Source organism: Sardina pilchardus, chromosome 12 (assembly GCF_963854185.1).
Source record: "Sardina pilchardus chromosome 12, fSarPil1.1, whole genome shotgun sequence".
NCBI lineage: Eukaryota > Metazoa > Chordata > Actinopteri > Clupeiformes > Clupeidae > Sardina > Sardina pilchardus.
The window spans coordinates 29,158,475-29,177,597 of record NC_085005.1 but is presented as its reverse complement, the minus strand read 5'-3'; the positions used below and the strand labels follow the sequence as shown (position 1 = coordinate 29,177,597).

The window sequence follows — 19,123 nt, the reverse complement described above, 5'->3', positions numbered from 1 at the left end:
AAAAAGAGCACACAATGAAGTAGGCCTAACTGAGCGCGTAACATCTAGTCTAGTCGCAATCCCCATTGGCCCAATAGTAAACCCAGAAATGTTGAGTACCCTAAAGTTTTATTGCATAAATGTAATCTATATGCCTAGTGGATGAAATTCAACTTGGTTGCCTAAAGTTGCACTTTGGGCAATTTGCATAATTAGCATAAATATAGCCAATTAAAGGGATATTCCGCCATTTTTGGAAATACGCTCATTTTCCACCTCCCCTCGAGCAAAACAATCGATATTTACCTTGTTCCCGTTCATCCAGCCATTCTGTGAGTCTGGCGATACAACTTTTAGCTTCAGCCTAGCATAGATCATTGAATCGGATTAGACCATTAGCTTCTCGCCTGCTAGCTTCATGTTTAAAAGTGACTAAGATTTCTGGTAATTTTCCCATTTAAAACGTGTCTCCTCTCAAGTTAGAAAGTGCAATAAGACCAACTGATTTGACATGGAACTACACTCTCATCTGGCGTAATAATCAAGGCAACTTGCAAACTACTGGCACTACTACTGCTTGTTGTCTATGGGGACTATTTTCAGATGCTGCGCACGATATCACTGCGCCTATGGTACGTTTGCAAGTTGCCTTGATTATTACGCCAGATGAGAGTGTAGTTCCATGTCAAATCAGCCTAGAAAAATGGCAGGTTTCATTTTCAGTTGGTCTTATTGCACTTTCTAACTTGAGAGGAGACACGTATTAAATGGGAAAATTACCAGAAATCTTAGTCACTTTTAAACATGAAGCTAGCAGGCGAGAAGCTAATGGTCTAATCCGATTCAATGATCTATGCTAGGCTGAAGCTAAAAGTTGTATCGCCAGACTCACAGAACGGCTGGATGAACGGGAACAAGGTAAATATCGATTGTTTTGTTCGAGGGGAGGTGGAAAATGAGCGTATTTCCAAAAATGGCGGAATATCCCTTTAAGGGGAATAGGTTGCATGTGAATAGGGTAAAAATAAATAAATAATATATATCACTATGAAACGTTCTCAGTTGGTTACTTGTGTTAAGATGATAAAAAAAATTATTGCATGTTTTTTATATTTCAATGTTTACATATGCAAATTAGGTCCTATCTCATAAAAAAGGCTCTAATTGGTATACACACAAAATCAGATAGTGTGATAAAGCCAGGCTCAAAATGTTTCTTTTTTCCAAAGTAAACATATACTTGGAGGGCTGAGTTGGTGAAAACCTTTAAAGGAACCGCGCTGTTAAGGAGGCAGTGTTAATGTAACGGGTGCTAGCTGGTTAGCTATGCTGTAGAATGTTAGTAAACCTCACTCCCCGACGTTTCAAGAGCGCTGCTGGCATGAAAGCTAGTAGCCTGGGCTTTTAGCTGGATTGTTAGCGCGCTCGACTCCCGATCCGAGGTGCTGCTGTCTCGCGGGTTCGAGTCCGGGCATGTGCAGGGCTGGACCGCGGTGGTTCCACACAACGCAGGTTACATTAACCCATTGACCCATTTAATACCAATGGTCATAATTGTGACCGTACAAAAACATCTTGCTCCTGTGCCTTTAAAATGTCATAGTTATTTTATATGTATATTGTATATAGTTAATGTGTATTTGTGTACGTGTGCATGCTGGATATAGTTATTTTGCATATTATGTATAGCTCTTGTAGGTTTGCGTGTGTGTGCATGCTGTTATATAGTTATTTTGCATGGAGCACCTAATTTCTTAATCCGTCCGTCCATAGGTCAACACTGCCTCCTGACCCTTAAAGGTTTTCACCAACTCAGACCCCAAGTACACATGTTTACCCTGGGAAAAAAATATTTTGAGCATGACTTTATTATTAAACAATCTGATGTTGTCAGTATGCAAATGAGCGCATGTTTAATGAGACATGGCCTCATTTGCATATGTAAACATTAAAATATAAAAAACATGCAATAATTTTTTTTCTCATCTTAGCACAAGTAACCAACTAAGAAAGTTTCATAGTGATATCTATTATTTAAATGTTTTACCCTATTCACCTTAATTGCCTAGCCTATATATTTATGTTAATTATGCAAATTGCCCAAAGTGCAACTTTAGGCAACCAAGTTAAATTCCATCTATTAGGCCTATAGATGACATTTCTGCAATAAAACTTTAGGGTAGGCTACTCAACATTTCTGGGTTCAAGAAATTACGACTAGACTACAAGGGCAGGCGAAAAATCGATTCCTATTCCAATTTGTGTCTACATGTGGAGTTGGCGGAGTTGGAGAGTCTTTTTCAATGATTGTATTTGTATCAAAGATGGTTGATAACTACCTCTCCCCAGATAAGCGGCGCCTCGATCTGACGAAACAGGAAGAAGGCGTCATGAGTTGAGTGGAGTGTCTCTGGTGTACAGTCTCTTTAGCTCAGTGGGCTTGTTTGTTTGGGTTTAAAGACCAGTGGTCGGGAGGAGGAGGAGGAGGAGGGAGACAGGAACGGAAAAGAGGTAGCGATAACCTTTCAAATTCCTCAAATCATCTTATGTTTTAAGCATTCGATTTCTTGGTAATTGTGAAGTTATCGCCAAGTAAAGTATGGCATATCATGACACTATCGATTTTAACATTATCAGCCCGTTAACGTTAGCTAGCGTTAACCTTAGCTGTCTGTCTTATGTTGAGCTAAGCTAGAACGAGCAAAACTGATAAATCGAGTCGTAGTTTCACAATTTACGAACTGGTTTATCATTAGGCATATATTACCATGCACACGTCGACCGGTTAGATAATATGCATGATGCATCCGATTGTTTTCTTTCAAATCATCACAACGTTGATTTATTTATCTGGCATCAAGGTTGGTTGGTTAGTTGCTTGGTCAGAATGTTTTGTATTGTAGTCATTAGCAACCCAGCCAAACCCCTGACTCCAACCCAATGTTGAACAAGCTGTGTTCGTTTCCTGGATTTAAATGATGATCATTGCATCTGCTCAAGATATGTTTGATGAAGGTGTTTGTATAGATAATGTTCACGAAAATGACAAGGACGCCTTTTGTTGTAAGCTTATTAGCCTTAAGCCATAGCTAGCAGGACCCATACTACACAGCAGCCTGTTAAACAGGATGCCTGTTCGCTAGAGATATTGGTGAAGAAGAGGCATCAATGTAGGCGAACTACAGATACTATAATTTTCAGACATCGTATCGTTAAATACACGAACAGCTGTGCAAACGAAAATGTGTCTCTCTAACGGCCTTACTCAGTCACTTGGCTTGCAAGGTTGTGTTGTTTTGATTTTCAAAGCAAAAGCTGCTGCTTTTTAGTTGGAAGATGTGCTAGATCATATTAGGCATGCTAGTGGTGTCAGCCATCAATTCCACTGGGCTGTCATTCAAAGATTGTAATTGCTGAGATACTCTGTTTTCATTCATTTTATATTCAGGCTGACATTACCCAGAGCTTCAACCAGACCACAGATGATGGGTACGCGAGGACAATGATTGGTAGGATGTGTAACCACTCCTTTCTCTTAAATGAATGTTTTTGTTGTATTATTGTAGCATTTAAGGCTCTGTGAATCCTAAAATGACATGGAAAGTGCTCTGTAGTTCCTACATAGTGTCAAGAAATAGATGATGTGAGTTCTGAACGGAAGCTGTTGGACTGTGGACTGTGAGCTCCGCCATGGAGGCCCGGTTTGGCCCTGTGGTGTTCAGCTCTCGGTTTGATTCTGGGAACCTGGCCAGAGTGGAGAGAGTGGACCGGGCCGGATCAGATGGGGAGCCCGCTGCCAACGGCAACAATGGCCCTCTCTCCACTCCGGACTACGAGTTCAACATCTGGACCAAGCCCGATTGTGCGGACACAGAGTTTGAGAACGGCAACCGGTGAGTGGCAGCTGGCTACATTGCAGAATGACACAGAGATGTTCCCGTTAATATTCTGCCATTTGTATCTGACTTTGTCATCATGTCATCACCTCCCTACCGGTAGTTTTAGGAAGGGTCACGTTTGCTTCCTGGACTATGAGTGCTTTGTGATCATTTCAGGTCATGGTTCTACTTCAGTGTGCGGGGTGTCGCCCCAGGGAAGCTGCTGAAGATTAATGTGATGAACATGAACAAGCAGAGCAAGCTGTACTCTCAAGGCATGACCCCGTTTGTGCGCACGCTGCCCGTGAGGATGCGCTGGGAAAGGGTTCGGGAACGGCCCACGTTCGAGGTACGCCAGCGCAGCCCCCTCTACACCCCACCCCACCCCACCCCACCCTTCTCCTCTGCCTGAGTCAGTGGATGATATCATCTGCTTCAATCTCTTTGTTTCAGCGTTGCCTACAGTAATTTCCCGCATATAAACTGCATTGTGTATTTAGCCGCAGCATAGTGTTTTATGCAAGTTAAAAGAAACAAAACCATATTAACACCATATTAACTGGCCCCCTGTATTAACCTCATAGCTGAAGAAATTTAGCAAAATCAATGTATAAGCCGCGGCTAATAGTCGGGAAATTACGGTGAGTTGCTTTGTCATGCTCCGCGACTCTTACTGCCCCTAGTCAGAACCTATTATGTCTAATACTGGGGTGTGTGTAAGGATGGTGACAGTCAGAGCTGAGTGGATGTGTCTCTGTGCCCCCCCCCCCCTCACAGCTGTCAGAGAATCAGTTCACCCTGTCCTTTGTCCATCGCCTGTCGGAGGTGCGCGGCGCCACCACCTACTTTGCCTTCTGCTACCCCTTCTCTTACGCCGAGAGTCAGGACATGCTGCAGCAGCTGGACCAGAGGCTGCTTAGCACCACCCATTCTCTAGGACCATGCAGGTACGCGCGCACACACACACACACACACACACACACACACACGTACACACATGTACACACTCACAAGGATGCGAGGATGTTTATTTGTCACATGCATATGATTACTAATGTAAAGAATGCCGTGAAATTGTCACACACACACACACACACACACACACACACATGTACGGACTCACAAGGATACAAAGATTCAAGGATGTGTATTTGTCACATGCATATGATTACTAATGTAAAGAATGCAGTGAAATTGTCACACACACACACACACACACACACACATGTACAGATGGCTTTGGCTGCTGGATGAAGTGTTCTCAGGTTATGATGATATTGCAGATGTTTGAGGCTCGATGGGTTGTGCCTTTCTCCCCAGTCCTGTTGACTCTGTGTATTACCACCGTGAGCTGCTGTGCCACTCTCTGGACGGGCACCGCGTGGACCTGCTAACGGTGTCCTCCTGCCACGGCATCCAGGAGGACAGAGAGCCCAGGCTGGACAAGCTTTTCCCTGACCACAGCACTCCCAGAGCACATCGCTTCGTAGGGAAAAGGGTAGGAGCACTTATTAGGAGCACATATTATGTACGTTTTCATGTGTTATTGAATTCTGTAATTGTATGGGGTTTTTTTTAATTGTTTTTTTTTTAAAGGAGGATGTTTGAATGATGCTTGTATCACATGCATATCAAAACTGCATCTTGGAAATTGTACTGTACAATATGTGACTTGAATTAAGGTAGATTGTGAAACTGGACATTTTATACTTCCATCAGATGCTGTGAGCATCTCTACTGTATAAGCTCTCCATGCAGTAGTGAGATTTTCCTCTGTGTGCAGTATGTTCTTGATCATCTTGATCACTAATTGCTGGGCTCTTGATTGTGTTGTGTCTGTGGGCTTTGTCAGGTGTTTTTCCTGAGCAGTCGAGTGCACCCAGGAGAGACGCCGGCCAGCTTCGTCTTCAACGGTTTCCTGAAGTTTATCCTCAATCGGGACGACCCGCGGGCCCAAATACTGCGCAGGATGTTTGTGTTCAAACTCATTCCCATGCTCAACCCTGACGGTGTTGTCAGAGGTCACTACAGGTCAGTCAAGGGGCCAAAAGGGCAATGCGATGCTCTCTCCTCATTAATGTTTAATGAATTGGTTGGTTTCCTGGACAAGGATTAACCCCCAGGAAGAGTTGATTAATGAGGTTAAAGGAGAATTCCGGTGTGATATTGACTTTAAATGTGTTGAAACATGATACCGAGTGTGAGCGATTGTCTCAGAGCTGTTTTCGACCTGTCAGCTGTTCTCCGAAACCCGGCGGGAGCTTAGAAATAGTCAACCAGGTTTTTAACGTTTGTGCCTCGGGCATCGAACTGCCGTGCAAATAAATCACTGTTTTACACCATTAATGAGGCTCAAAGTAGCTCCATACTTTATTGGTAGACTTCTGAGGGCCCTGACATTTAAAACGAGACATCGAGAACTTTGAAAAAGCACTGGTTGTTTACTTACATGACTGTTTATTCAGGCAGTCACTTTCAAAAGTTTAGCGGTAGCAGCCATCTTGAATCTAGTCACGTGACTGATTCGTGACTGGTTCACGTAATCGCTATGTCTATGCGTGCACTAGTCATGAATCAGTCACGTGACTAAATTCAAGATGGCTGCGACCGGTAAACTTTCGAAAGTGACTGCCTGAATAAACAGTCATGTAAGTAAACAACCAGTGCTTTTTCAAAGTTCTCGATGTCTCGTTTTAAATGTCAGGGCCCTCAGAAGTCTACCAATAAAGTGTGGAGCTACTTTGAGCCTCATTAATGGTGTAAAACAGTGATTTATTTGCACGGCAGATCGATGCCCGAGGCACAAACGTTAAAAACCTGGTTGACTATTTCTAAGCTCCCGCCGGGTTTCGGAGAACAGCTGACAGGTCGAAATCAGCTCTGAGACAATCGCTCACACTCGGTATCATGTTTCAACACATTTAAAGTCAATATCACACCGGAATTCTCCTTTAATGAGAGTTGGTGATCTCTGTATGTACCATGCTTGCACATTTCATTACAACACTGCCCATACAAGACGAGATGAGGTCACAGTACGACATTTCGCTATGTCACATGTCAGATATTCTGTGTTCTTCACTCTTAAGGATGGTGTAATTTGCCCTTGCAGCCCCAGGCAAGGCAGTTGTGTAATGTGAAGCTTGACCCAGACACACAATCTTGAGAGACCTTAAGAGAGCCACTCAGGTGTTGTTGACGTCATCTGTTCCCCCTTCACACAGGACGGACTCCCGCGGGGTCAACCTGAACCGGCAGTACTTGAGCCCCAGTCCCGAGCTGCACCCCTCCATCTACGGGGCAAAAGCCCTGCTGCTCTTCCACCACCAGCACAACCGCCTGGGCCCCCAGCCGCCCTGCTGGAAGCCCTCCGGCACCCAGGGCCCCCTCAGTGCCAAGATCTCCAACCTGGCCAACACCCACCCAGGCCCCGGGCCCATCCCCATCCCCATCCCCGGCCCCGGGTCCGGGCCAAACCAGCCCAGCGAGCTGGAACGGCTCAACCGGAGGAACGAGGCGGAGCGCAGCGGGGACGGGCTGGCCATCACGGCGCCGGGTCTGCAGCAGCCCATGCAGCTGGAGGCCGAGGGCGAGGGGGGCGGCGGCTGGGAGAAGGACGCCGTGGAGCGGGAGGAGGGGCCCTGCGACGAGAACGAGACGGCGGCCAACCCGGCGGCTCCGGTGGCGCAGGGCACGCCCCCCGTGGAGCAGATCCCGCCCCAAGAGAGCGGCGTGGCCTATTACGTAGACCTGCACGGCCACGCCTCCAAGCGAGGGTGTTTCATGTATGGGAACAGCCTGACTGATGAAACTGAGCAGGTGTGTGTGTGTGTGTGTGTGTGTGTGTGTGTGTGTGTGTGTGTGTGTGTGTGTGTGTGTGTGTGTGTGTGTGTGTGTGTGTGTGTGTGTGTGTGTGTGTGTGTGTGTGTGTGTGTGTGTGTGTGTGTGTGTGTTTACCCTGGGGGTGTTGGATATAGGTGAAGTGCTGTGTGTGTGTGTGTGTGTGTGTGTGTGTGTGTGTGTGTGTGTGTGTGTGTGTGTGTGTGTGTGTGTGTGTGTGTGTGTGTGTGTGTGTGTGTGTGTGTTTACCCTGGGGGCGTTGGATATAGGTGAAGTGCTGTGTGTGTGTGTGTGTGTGTGTGTGTGTGTGTTTGTGTGGCTGGCTAATATGTTCTAGTTTCCATAATCAAGAGGTCTATTTTTAACTCAGTAATTTTAATTCATGTTTAGCAGCTATGGTCTCCCTAACTTTTCTTTCATCTGTTCTGCTCTGAAGGTAGAGAATCTGCTCTATCCAAAGCTGATAGCTGTGAACTCTGCCCACTTTGACTACCTGGGCTGTAACTTCTCCGAAAAGAATATGTACGCACGGGACAAGCGTGATGGCCAGTCAAAAGAGGGCAGTGGAAGAGTGGCCATTCATAAAGCTATTGGCCTTATCCACAGGTACGCCTGCCTGTCTGTAGAGCTCTGTGACGCACACATGCACTGCAAACCTGCTTGTGCAGTGTCCTTTCTCAATCCCTTATGATACTGTTATTACTAAATCATGTTATTCTGAGAAAGCATATTGTATATTGTCTAACATTGTCAGCAACTACCGGTATTCTTAAATGACTAACTTTTGTGTTTTTCATACAGTAAGTGTTCCAGTTAGACTCAGTTGTTTGATCAGACATCCTTTGTTTTCCCATGTATGCAGTTACACTCTGGAGTGTAATTACAATACTGGCCGTTCGGTCAATGCCATTCCCCCTGCGTGTCATGACAACGGTCGAGCAACACCCCCACCACCTCCCACCTTCCCACCCAAATACACACCTGATATATACGAGCAGGTAAATGCGCAGTGCAGCGACCCGTTTGCCTCATACTCAAACATGCATGATATGTTTCTAATCTCAAAACCACTACGTTAATGCATCTGTACAGAATGAAATATGGGTTTGGTCATGACTGTGAATGTGATGATTGTGTCCCAAGAGGGATTTTTAGGTATCCTTAACGCCTTGTGTGTGTGTTTGTGTGTAAGGTGGGGCGCGCTGTCGCCGTGGCAGCCCTGGACATGGCGGAGTGTAACCCGTGGCCCCGGCTCATTCTGTCGGAGCACAGCTGCCTGCCAAACCTGCGTGCCTCTCTGCTCAAACAGGTGCGCAACAGCAAAGGAGTCAGCACCAGTGTCAGGAGGAACGGCTCCAAAACTGGCAGCCCCCCCAAAAACACGTAAGATCCAGTCAAACAAGCAAACTACTTCCCACCCCGCTATATAAGCCACTCCGTCCGTCATCTTTTGTCTTGTCTCATGATGTTATTTTGTACATTTGTTTGTTTCATGTCGTCACGGGTATGCTGGCGACTAAGCCACTCCGTTCGGCACTATTTGTATCTGTTGTGTGTAAAGCGCTTTGGGTTGCACTCAGTGCACGTGAAATGCGCTATATAAATAAACATTACCTTACCTTACCTTACCTAACCTATATAACCTACATTTTCATTTAGAAAGCACTGTATTACTATATTTGTAAATGATTATATTGGGTGCTTCATATTCATGTCGGTCTCCCAATGAAAGAATCAGCAAAGTTTAGAGCTGGTTGAAACAGTGTTTTGTAAAATTATAAAAATGTGTAAATCAATCTAGTTCTCTGAAAATGGATAGACACTAGCTAGAAAACAATGGTTCATCGAACCATCTAATTTCTCCACAAATGAATGAATACCGGGTGTTGTTTTAACTAGTTGGTGGAATGAGTTGCCCAGTGCTCTTCGTTCCAATAGTTTTGAGTCGTTCAAAAGGAATCTGAAGGCATATTTATTCAATTTGCATTTAGGCTATTAATGTTCTTATGGTTAGGTTTGTATGTTTTAGCGTTGTTTTGTTACCATTAGGCCATTGATTAAATTGACATTGTTTTTATTATTGTTTTTTATTCCATAGTTATTGTTATTATATAATTGATTGAATGACTATTGTTTAACTACAATTCTCCTATTTACTCATTGTTTTATTTTCATTGGATTGCATAAATATTGACACTATTTATTATTTAAGTAGATATTCTCTTTAGTCGACACTATAGTATGATCAACTGCTAAATTTTATTATTGTGTTGTTTTGTTTGTATGTCGCTTTGGACAAAAGCGTCTGCTAAGCACCACCACCATAACCATAACCATAACCATAACTACTAACTAATAACACTCCTGACAATCTGGGTTTATGTCATTAAGGGGCATAGCCATTTGTGCTACAGTGATTCACTCTTGTAAATCACACTTGTGATGATTATGTTGATGATGTCTATGTTTATGTTTATGTAATTTAGCAGATGCTTTTGTCCTAAACGACTTACAAGCATGACAATACAATAATTAGAATGAACTGTAAACAGTTATAGAATCATAACAATAATGTCAATAACAATCAATAATGGAAATAATCATTAAACAAACAAAAATAAAGATCCAAAGTGGTACTGCGGTAGGCCAGACTAATGCTAGCTGATTGGCAATAACTTCAGAAGATATCTGTGCAATCACAGTTTGTAGATGTTTTATTGCATTAACATTAATTAACTAGTTTATTTTTGAGTGTTTTAAAGTACAATTTGTGTGCATTTCATTTAGATAATTCAGAGTAATAGCTAACACACTGATGGCTAATTGGATCTGTCTTTAGTTTGTTTGTTTGTGCATTTGTCGTTAGTTTTTTTTTTTTTAATCTGTGCTTGTTGTTGTTGTTGTTGTTGTTGTTGTTGTTTAGTGGCCTGAGCACCTCTGCCTCAGAGAACTCCCTGAGCCGGACGCGTAGCAACAGCACCAGTGTTGGCGCGCCCCACGCTGGCCAGCAGGTGTCCCCGCAGCTCAAGAGCTCCCCCAGCTTCACCTTTGGCTGTGGGCCCTCAGGCCACGCCCCTGCCCCCTCCTCCTCCTCCACCCCACACAGGCCCGCCCACAGGGCCCTGGGACCCGTCAGAGGTAAGAGTACAGAAGACACGCCTCCTTGTCCGTTCGGGGGAGGAGCTTACCATATATGGGTGTGTTTAGGACTGTGTGTGAAAAAGGCGTGAGCATGGGATTGAACTGGTTGGCCATGTGCACACTGCGGCTGTTGGCTCTGTCAGCTCGATTGCTGGGGGAAAAACAGGGCTCTGAGGAGCTTGGATGTTGAGAACCTGTTGTTTCCATGAATGGATATTCTGTGACCTTATTTGTTTGCTTTTTGCCATTCAAAGTTGCAAATCCAGATGCTTTTGGATCATGTGTCTTAGATGTCAAGTGAAGTGATTTAAGGGCTTTTCTTCTCTATAACACAATGGATCCCAGCTTGTGCTCTTCTTATTTATATGGTCATGTGCAGTGATAGTTCAAGTCCATTTTAATTAATTGAATGGAGAGGTAGTGATGAAATGAAATGACTTCTTGTTTTCCTAGTCAGATGTTAAATTCACTTTTCAAAATATTGTATCAGTGATTTGGTGAACCGATTGTCTGGTAGTTGGTGATGTCAACATGTTCTGTGCCCTCCAACTAATCTTGGTTTACTTAAGCACTAATGTCACATAGTGGGCCTTCTGAAGTGTGTGTGTGTGTGTAAACTCTAGCCTTGTAGCTGCTCTGCTTGCGCATATGTGCCCCGTTTTCTCCCCATGCCTCTTGGTTTGATATTACTATGTAGCCTTCATCCCAGGGGTCCACAGTGACAAGAGAGTATTCTCCAGAGACATGCAGACTTTTCCAGATGCTTCTGTGTCATTCCGTGTCAAATTAGACCAAATCTAGGAAAATGTTTGCTGCACTGTTTCAGATCTTGCTCAAAGTTTGTCTACCTACTATTTAAGTCCCAAAACTAAGACCTGTAAAATATATAATTACCATTCTTGGTATAGACAAAATGTGAGGCGGTGCAGCAACAACCAATATTTTTGATTGGTCAAGCACGTCTTTGGAAGTGTTTCTTTAAAAGTAAAAAAAAATCTGCATGCCACTGTGTTCCTTTGTGGAAGAGGGAGTGTGCATGTGTGTATTTGTAAGTGAATGTGTGTGTATGTGTGTGTTTGTAAGTGAATGTGTGTGTGTGTGTGTGTGTGTGTGTGAGAGAGAGAATGACTGAGACGTGTGTCTTTATGTCTCTGTAGAGTCTAAAGCTCAGGAGAAGAGGCGATCCCACCACCACCGTCCTCTGTTACGGTCTCCTAACACCAGCCAGCCTGCCCTCTCCCGTCCCTCCCTCTCTAACTCCTCCTCGTCGTCCTCCTCCTCACCCTCCTCCTCCTCTTCCTCCACCTCCGGCCCCAACCCAAGCCCCTGCTCCATCAGCATGGCAGGTCTGTACTCCCTCCAGCCGCCCAGCCTGGCTCAGCTGTTACCCTCCCTGCAGGCCATGCCCCGCACGGGGCTCCTCACCAAATTGAGTCCCCTGCTCCACCAGGGCCTACCCCCGCTTGCCTTCCTCAGTGATGCCAGCACCCCGGCAGGGCAGGTCCAGGCCACACGACCATCCCAGGATTGAGAGCAATGACAACACTGCGTGCGTGCATGTGTGTTTGAACGTGCGCGTGTGTGCGTGTGTGCGTGTGTGCGTGTGTGTGTGTGTGTGTGTGTGTGTGTGTGTGTGTGTGTGCGTGCATGTGTGTTTGAACGTGCGCGTGTGTGCGTGTGTGCGTGTGTGCGTGTGTGCGTGTGTGTGTGTGTGTGTGTGTGCGTGCTTGTGTGTGGGGAGTGCATAAGTGTGGTGCTAAACCCATAGCTGATGTCTCCAATTTCCGATTTTTAAGAAAATCATTATTATTATTATTTGAGATGACATGAAATGCACCTGTAAGCAAAGAATTTATTAACAGCTTGGTCTGTAGCACCTTATAATTTCCCTGTTATTTTTTATGATGTCTTTCCCTGTAGCAGCTATTTAATAAGATTATGAACTTGGAAGCTAATGCAGGCAAATAAGCGTATCTTTAGAAGACAAAGGTGTCTTTTTGTAATCAAGAAAGGTCAGAGAGGGGAAAGGCATTCTGTCCCGGATGGAATCTCCTGAATATTACTTAAGATCACACGTTACACTACTGTTTATTTGAAAGCATTACAGTGTAAACATACTAGTACAAAATATTACACACAATATTAACCTCTTGTAGCACAATAGGAGTATCATGCTATAGTAACATTAAGGAGGCTTTTGGAGGATTTTTGAACCAATAACAGAACCAGTTCCATGACCTGTGACCAATCTCTTTCTTTTTTTTAAAAAAAATCATAGTTATTGAAAGGGCCTTTGATAATTCCAATGGTGTTTATGTGTGAGTTTCTTTATAACATGCCAAATGACTCTTTTGCTGTGTTGCACTCATTATGTAAAAGTCAAAATGTATATTATTTAGGCAGAATGCAGTGGTAACCATGGGAACATAGCTGAAGTGGCTATTATTTGTGTATGTGTGTGTGTGTGTGTGTGTGTGTGTGTGTGTGTGTGTGTGTGTGTGTGTGTGTGTGTGTGTGTGTGTGTGTGTGTGTGTGTGTGTGTGTGTGTGTGTGTGTGTGTGTGTGTGTGAGTGTGTTTGTGTCGTGTGTATGGATATTCACAGACTTTGTATGTTCTATTACAGGCTTTTTAAAAATCACGCAGCTGAGATTCGAATGAGGTTTTTTTTTTCTGTATTTAAATTTTCTGTATAGAAAAATCCTGTTTGCTGGAGACCTGCACTGACACACAGATGCTTGTTCATGTGCAGCAGACACAAATGTTTTTTTTGTTTTTTTTTCTGATCTCCACACATTTCAATGCTTTTATCACCTAAAGGCATTTGAATGAACACTAATCAGAAAAAGCAGCTGTCACATGTTAATGTGTTTATCTGTCTAAACGACAGCGTATGGCATCTGTCGTTTATGTACCTGTGATCCAACTGTAAACCATGTCTTCATATGTTAACCTTGTGCCAACTTTTGTCAGGTGTTTGTAGTAACAGCTACTGGCTTCTAGATTAGGACCGCAATGGTTGAACGTCCCCGAACCCACCCCCACCCCCACCCCCAGACGGTTTGTTTTTTAGACTCACACCTCACAGGAGCCTAAAACCATTGTGCAAGTGTACACCTCTGTACCCTTCTCCCCTCCCTCCCTCCTCTCACAAACCATCTCCAGTACAAGCATGTGAATGATTTGACCAGAGACACTCTTAAGATGTCCCCATCAAGTCTGCGGGCGTGCATTTCAAACGCCACAGAGGTGCTTTTCACAACATGAGTTGTTCACCCTGTTAGAGTAAGGATAGCTGTTCCTGGTCTTGTGCTGTCTGGTGAAAGTCTTAACTGATATCCTGAGTTAAAATAATTTTACCTTGTGGATATGATGAGGCCAGAAAGGCAAGATATTGAGGAAGAAAGGCAACCTTTTGTTTGAAGTTGTTTTTTAGACACAGTTTGGCCTCTGGCTCAGTTTTGTGTAGGTGGCCTGTGATTTGTGGTAATTCAGGTGTTCTGAAACATGGTGGTAGAGTTGTGGTAGTGGTCTTCCCAGTTATGGTGACACATACAACATTGTTGTAGGGGAGAGATGGTATGTCTATGCTTGAAAGCTATAATGAAGGATGTAAGTCCATGCTGTGCCTATTGTTTGTCCTATGTTGTTAATTTGTATTTCAGACAACACTTCACAGTCTAGATTATTTGATGCCTTTAAATACACTTTCTTGAAAATATAATATTGCTGGTCTAGGGATTCAAGCTTTCAGGAAGGAGAAAAAATGCATTTCATGAAGTAAAACTTGCACATCTTCTCATTCGCCTCTCTCAAGTGCGACTTATCACAACTGTGCTTTTAAATGTGGTTCATATCTTTACTACTGCACACATGCATATGGATATATCTCATAGATACTTTGATATGTAGAGTGGAGTAACATTTCAGATGTCTGACCTTTTCTCTAATAAATATCCCCTCTGTGGTTGAACTGAAGTGGTTTGTGACCCTCACTCTTTTTCTGCATTTTAAAACCTTCCTCCATGTCCCTCCTGTGTGTGGTGAGTTTCTCTGATCTCATTTCTTGTGTGTGTGTGTGTGTGTCAACTGTAGTCTCAATAGCTCCAATTGCACAGGAAGGCATGCCGCTACGCAAAAGCACCATTGGCGATTGGGCAAGAGCATAGCAGTCTTAACCGACTCATGAGTTTCAGTAGGGGCCCCTTTGCCCATCATGGATGCGGCTGCATGGTGATGCCTGGCTGTGCAAGAATCCCCTCCCTGGAGTCTTCACCTGGTGGATGTCTCTTGCATCTTTATATCCTGACCCCTGTAATACCCTTCAACATCCAAAATGAGATCATTTTAAGGCTTGAGTCTGATACCAGCTAGGCATGTTAACCCTGTGGTTTTGGTCTTTGCTTCTGCATCAACAACATTCATTTCACAGCTTGTCCATGTCCATCACAAACCCTCTGACTCTGGGGGGCATAACTAATCAACTCAAATCAAATTCATTGAAAGAGATGTTGTTGATATGCATTTTAAAATCAAAATCACAGCAGGGTTAACATGATGGTGGCTAAAAAATTTGAAACAGTGACACAATTATAATATAAAGGATCCCTATTTGAGACTGGAAGCCTATGTAAAAGAAACACCTGTTTGTCCAATTGGTTTCATTATAATATGTGACTCAGATGACATTGGCTAACATTAAATCACATTGGATTTCAGTACATGTCTATGGCAAAGCGTGATGCCACAGCATCAGGATAAGATCATGTCTGTAATCCACTAAATTAAGTGTTTTGTGAGTGTGTGCTCAGAAAAAGCCTAGTGCTCATACAGTCCTTGCTCTCTACTGGACCGATCAAACATATTGCTTTGGACCAAGAGATTAGCAATTCTAGCCAAATATGCCTGGAGAGAAGCAGTGTCATTTGATCAAATATCACAAACCTGAACTATCACACAGAATTTCTTTATGCGATGGTTAGGTTTTTGACTTTTAAAACATTTAATTTACTATGACATCACCCACTGATGATTTGGATTCCTCAAATACCCCAAAGTAAACCAAATTAACACACACAAACAACAGTATTTCTACAACACAACTAATCTATTCAAAGCTACAGTATCTCTGCAATGATCTATTCCCTTTTCCTCTGCAACTTGTCTGTGGCTTTGTCCTCCCTTAAAGCCTGGGTAGAAACATTAGAGCCTTTGTAGAAGCATTAGTACACTCCAGGTGATAGAGCCCTCATGACAGCATGTTTTAGCCTATCAGTCATGTCTCAGTCAGTCATGATCATGTGATCTGCGACTGTGAGCTTAATTTGGTACACCCTTTCATCCCTGTTGTGTGTGGAAGGACAACACGTAGCAATAGAAATGATAGTGCTATGCTGTCCTGTCTCTAAATGCCTGAGCTAGAGGGCTGTATAGAGGCCTGGAATATGTCTCATCGCTTATAGAAAGACTTCATTTGCCAGGAAAGGTACATGTGAGGATGCAGAGGAAATCAAAGGTTGAATGTGACGCCATTGGTCAGTCGTTTGTGCAGCGGAGGGCTCTGTTGAGTGCCCTTTGGTCATTGTGTCACCATGGTGAACAGTGTTGTTTCCTCTAGTCTAGACCATTGCACCTAATAACATGATACATTTTTTTTTCATCAGTTAACTGCCTCCATTAGACATCACTGCCACCTAACAGGCATACCATTCATCATGTACTACTGTAGAAGGAATGCTCTGGAAGCCTTTTTTACCATACAGCATCTGTAAAGTGTCTTTTAAAGCATGTGGATACATGTGCGTTACCAGTTTCTCATCCCATTTTCTTATCACCCAGGCAACAGTTGCCCTGATTTCCGCCCGTCGTCACAGGGCAAAGACTTTCCGACGCGGACTGGGCGGTGGGGCAGAGGGGCCAAGACGAACACGGGGTACCATCATCACGCAACGCCTCCGAAACGGGGCTCACTCACCAAACAGGTTAAAGACAAAACTGCTAAGCTAAGACATGCTAACAGCATAAACATACATTTCACGTACAGCAGCTTAGAATGCCAAGTGGCTTAAGTTTCTCTTTTCTCACTGTAGACCTCTTTGAGAGAGGGGCCCATCAACTTCCTGTCTTCCATCGAATACACCAAGTAATTAGACTTTTGTCCATTATACCTACCAAACATAATTATGCCTTTATGCCTGGGCTCGGTCTGTGTTTCTGATTGGTGATCTGATTGGTGTGTGGTGCTGATTTCAGGTGTGAGCTGCAGCCCAGGCCTAGCCGGATCCCAGTGCGAAGGCTGGACTCACACGACACTCTGGCCCCACCGACACCAACATCCCCACCCAAGACCACTGAGCACACAGGCCCCAGCCCTGATAGCACCAGCGCCACTATGAAGGTGTGGAGACTGATCAAGCCTGGTATCAAGAAACACCTGTCCTTCGCAGGTAAATTAACACCGACCCACTCACATTTCACATAGAATCGGTTTTGAACATCAACCGACATTAACTGTTGTTGCCTCTTATAATGAAGCTTTTCACATCTCTATGTTCCCTATGAAACTGAATGTGTTTGTGTTGCTGCGGGCAGGAGTGACTGCGAAGGAGAGTCCGGCTCTGAGTCTGGCCTCCAAAGCTCTGCTTAGGAACTCTGCAGTTGCCCGCAGTTACCTTTACTCAGATGGCATCACAGCAGAGACACCAGTGTCCGATTCCAGCGTGCAGGTGAATAAGAAATGGATGTACTCTTGTTACACACGCCGTGCCAGTGCGTGTTCACACACACCAGGCCTACTTGCGCATAAAGCAGTGGTAACAAATATGTTACATAGTATCAACACTACATATATATATATATATATATATCACCATTGTATTGCAGGTAGGTCTTCTTTGCACATTCTTGGGGTGCGTTTCCCAAAACCACATTGTTAAGCTGTTAGCGACTTAGTTTGTTGGCGATGGGAAATTGCATTGCATTGCAACCAACTTAGTTAGCAACTATGGCAACTGGGGAACGCACCCCTGGGCAATGATCTATTCTAAATAGTGCCCCAAGAAGTCCAAGTGTATATGCATAAAATACATGGGCATGTCTGCATGATACATCATAATTACTTTGCCATTATATCCAATGCCAATATTATGTTGTATGACTTTGGGTTGGTCACTAGGTTTGGGGTCCAATATGGTACTGGTTCTAAAGTAAGATGGACAAGTACAATATATTAATTGATACATTTTTCAAGCACAATACATTAACTGATACATTTTTCGTTGTTAAAACAATCAAGATCTAAATAAATACGCTGTTTCTTTAGTGATTTCTACCTCTACTGAATGTATAGGTTTCCTCTTCGTACTGTACACCCACAGTTGATTCAGTAGTCTCACTCACTCACAGTTGTGCTCTGGTCAGTCTTTGCAGGAGATCACCCCTGAAGTGGTGTCAGACCCAGCAGCAGTATGTGGGACAGTGCTTTTGCTGACTGAAGCCTAGGACCTCAACACCAGGCTACCACAAACCTGCAGAAAGCAAAGGCATTGAGTCACTATGACTATAAGGACATAATATGTTCACTGCTCACTTCTCCTCATATGCAGTTTCACACAGATGGAAAGATATGAAACATTTTGGGTCACAAACTTTCAATTTGCAGCAGTGATGACTGCTGCTTTATCACTACACTGAAATCATGGATAGAAGCCGACTTTGAGATTTGCGCTAGACTTGCACATAGTCACTGATGCCCCACAAGCACTTTCAACATACTGTAGCAAGACTGAATTACTGCAACTTATCATTGCGCCTTTTAATTAATGTGTGACATATTTGTTGTGAAATAAAATGTAGCCTATTCTTAATTATTGTTCACACATTTGCATGATACTGTTGTCTCACTGGTGATTTTGTTCTTTTTTTGTTTTTAAATTACAAACCATGTCTCTTTGTGCTTGTTATTCTTTGGTTTCTATAATTCTGTCAGCAGATCAGAATGCTGTGTGGATATGCAGCAGTTGTGTGTATGACAGCAACACTTATTATCATTGATGGTTCAGAGATTCATAATTCCCAGTGTTTGGGAGGCTATGCCTTCGAATATGCTCAGTTTCCTATCATACACTAATAAATATTTATACCCAGAGCCCATTTGTTTACTGTCCTCTATGACCTTACATTATTTGTGTAATGCGTAAATGTATGGAGGTAGATTTTAATGCCTCGTCTGTGTGAGCGATTCAGTACAGCCATGCACACTAGCGCCCTATATTGCACACAATACAAC

The 19,123-nt window shown here is 43.7% G+C and overlaps 1 protein-coding gene across 4 annotated transcripts; it reads left to right on the top strand.

Annotated features, from left to right (window-relative positions):
* The first annotated feature begins 2,394 nt into the window (after nucleotides 1-2,394).
* Nucleotides 2,395-18,973, top strand: agbl5 (AGBL carboxypeptidase 5). Of its 4 annotated transcripts, none has more exons than XM_062550577.1 (18): nucleotides 2,395-2,490; nucleotides 3,428-3,488; nucleotides 3,594-3,872; nucleotides 4,035-4,206; nucleotides 4,635-4,804; nucleotides 5,178-5,355; nucleotides 5,710-5,888; nucleotides 7,082-7,676; nucleotides 8,134-8,303; nucleotides 8,560-8,695; nucleotides 8,890-9,080; nucleotides 10,621-10,835; nucleotides 11,996-12,184; nucleotides 16,675-16,817; nucleotides 16,926-16,978; nucleotides 17,089-17,282; nucleotides 17,428-17,561; nucleotides 18,256-18,973. In XM_062550577.1, the coding sequence occupies exons 3-18, from the start codon at nucleotides 3,670-3,672 to the stop codon at nucleotides 18,334-18,336; spliced, it is 3,003 nt and encodes a 1,000-aa protein (XP_062406561.1). In that variant the 5' UTR covers nucleotides 2,395-2,490; nucleotides 3,428-3,488; nucleotides 3,594-3,669; the 3' UTR covers nucleotides 18,337-18,973. The 4 variants fall into 4 exon arrangements, with proteins under 4 accessions (XP_062406561.1, XP_062406559.1, XP_062406562.1 ...); XM_062550575.1 differs by having other exon boundaries at nucleotides 18,241-18,973; XM_062550576.1 differs by lacking the exon at nucleotides 2,395-2,490 and adding an exon at nucleotides 2,899-2,994 and having other exon boundaries at nucleotides 18,241-18,973.
* Nucleotides 18,974-19,123: the final 150 nt, after the last annotated feature.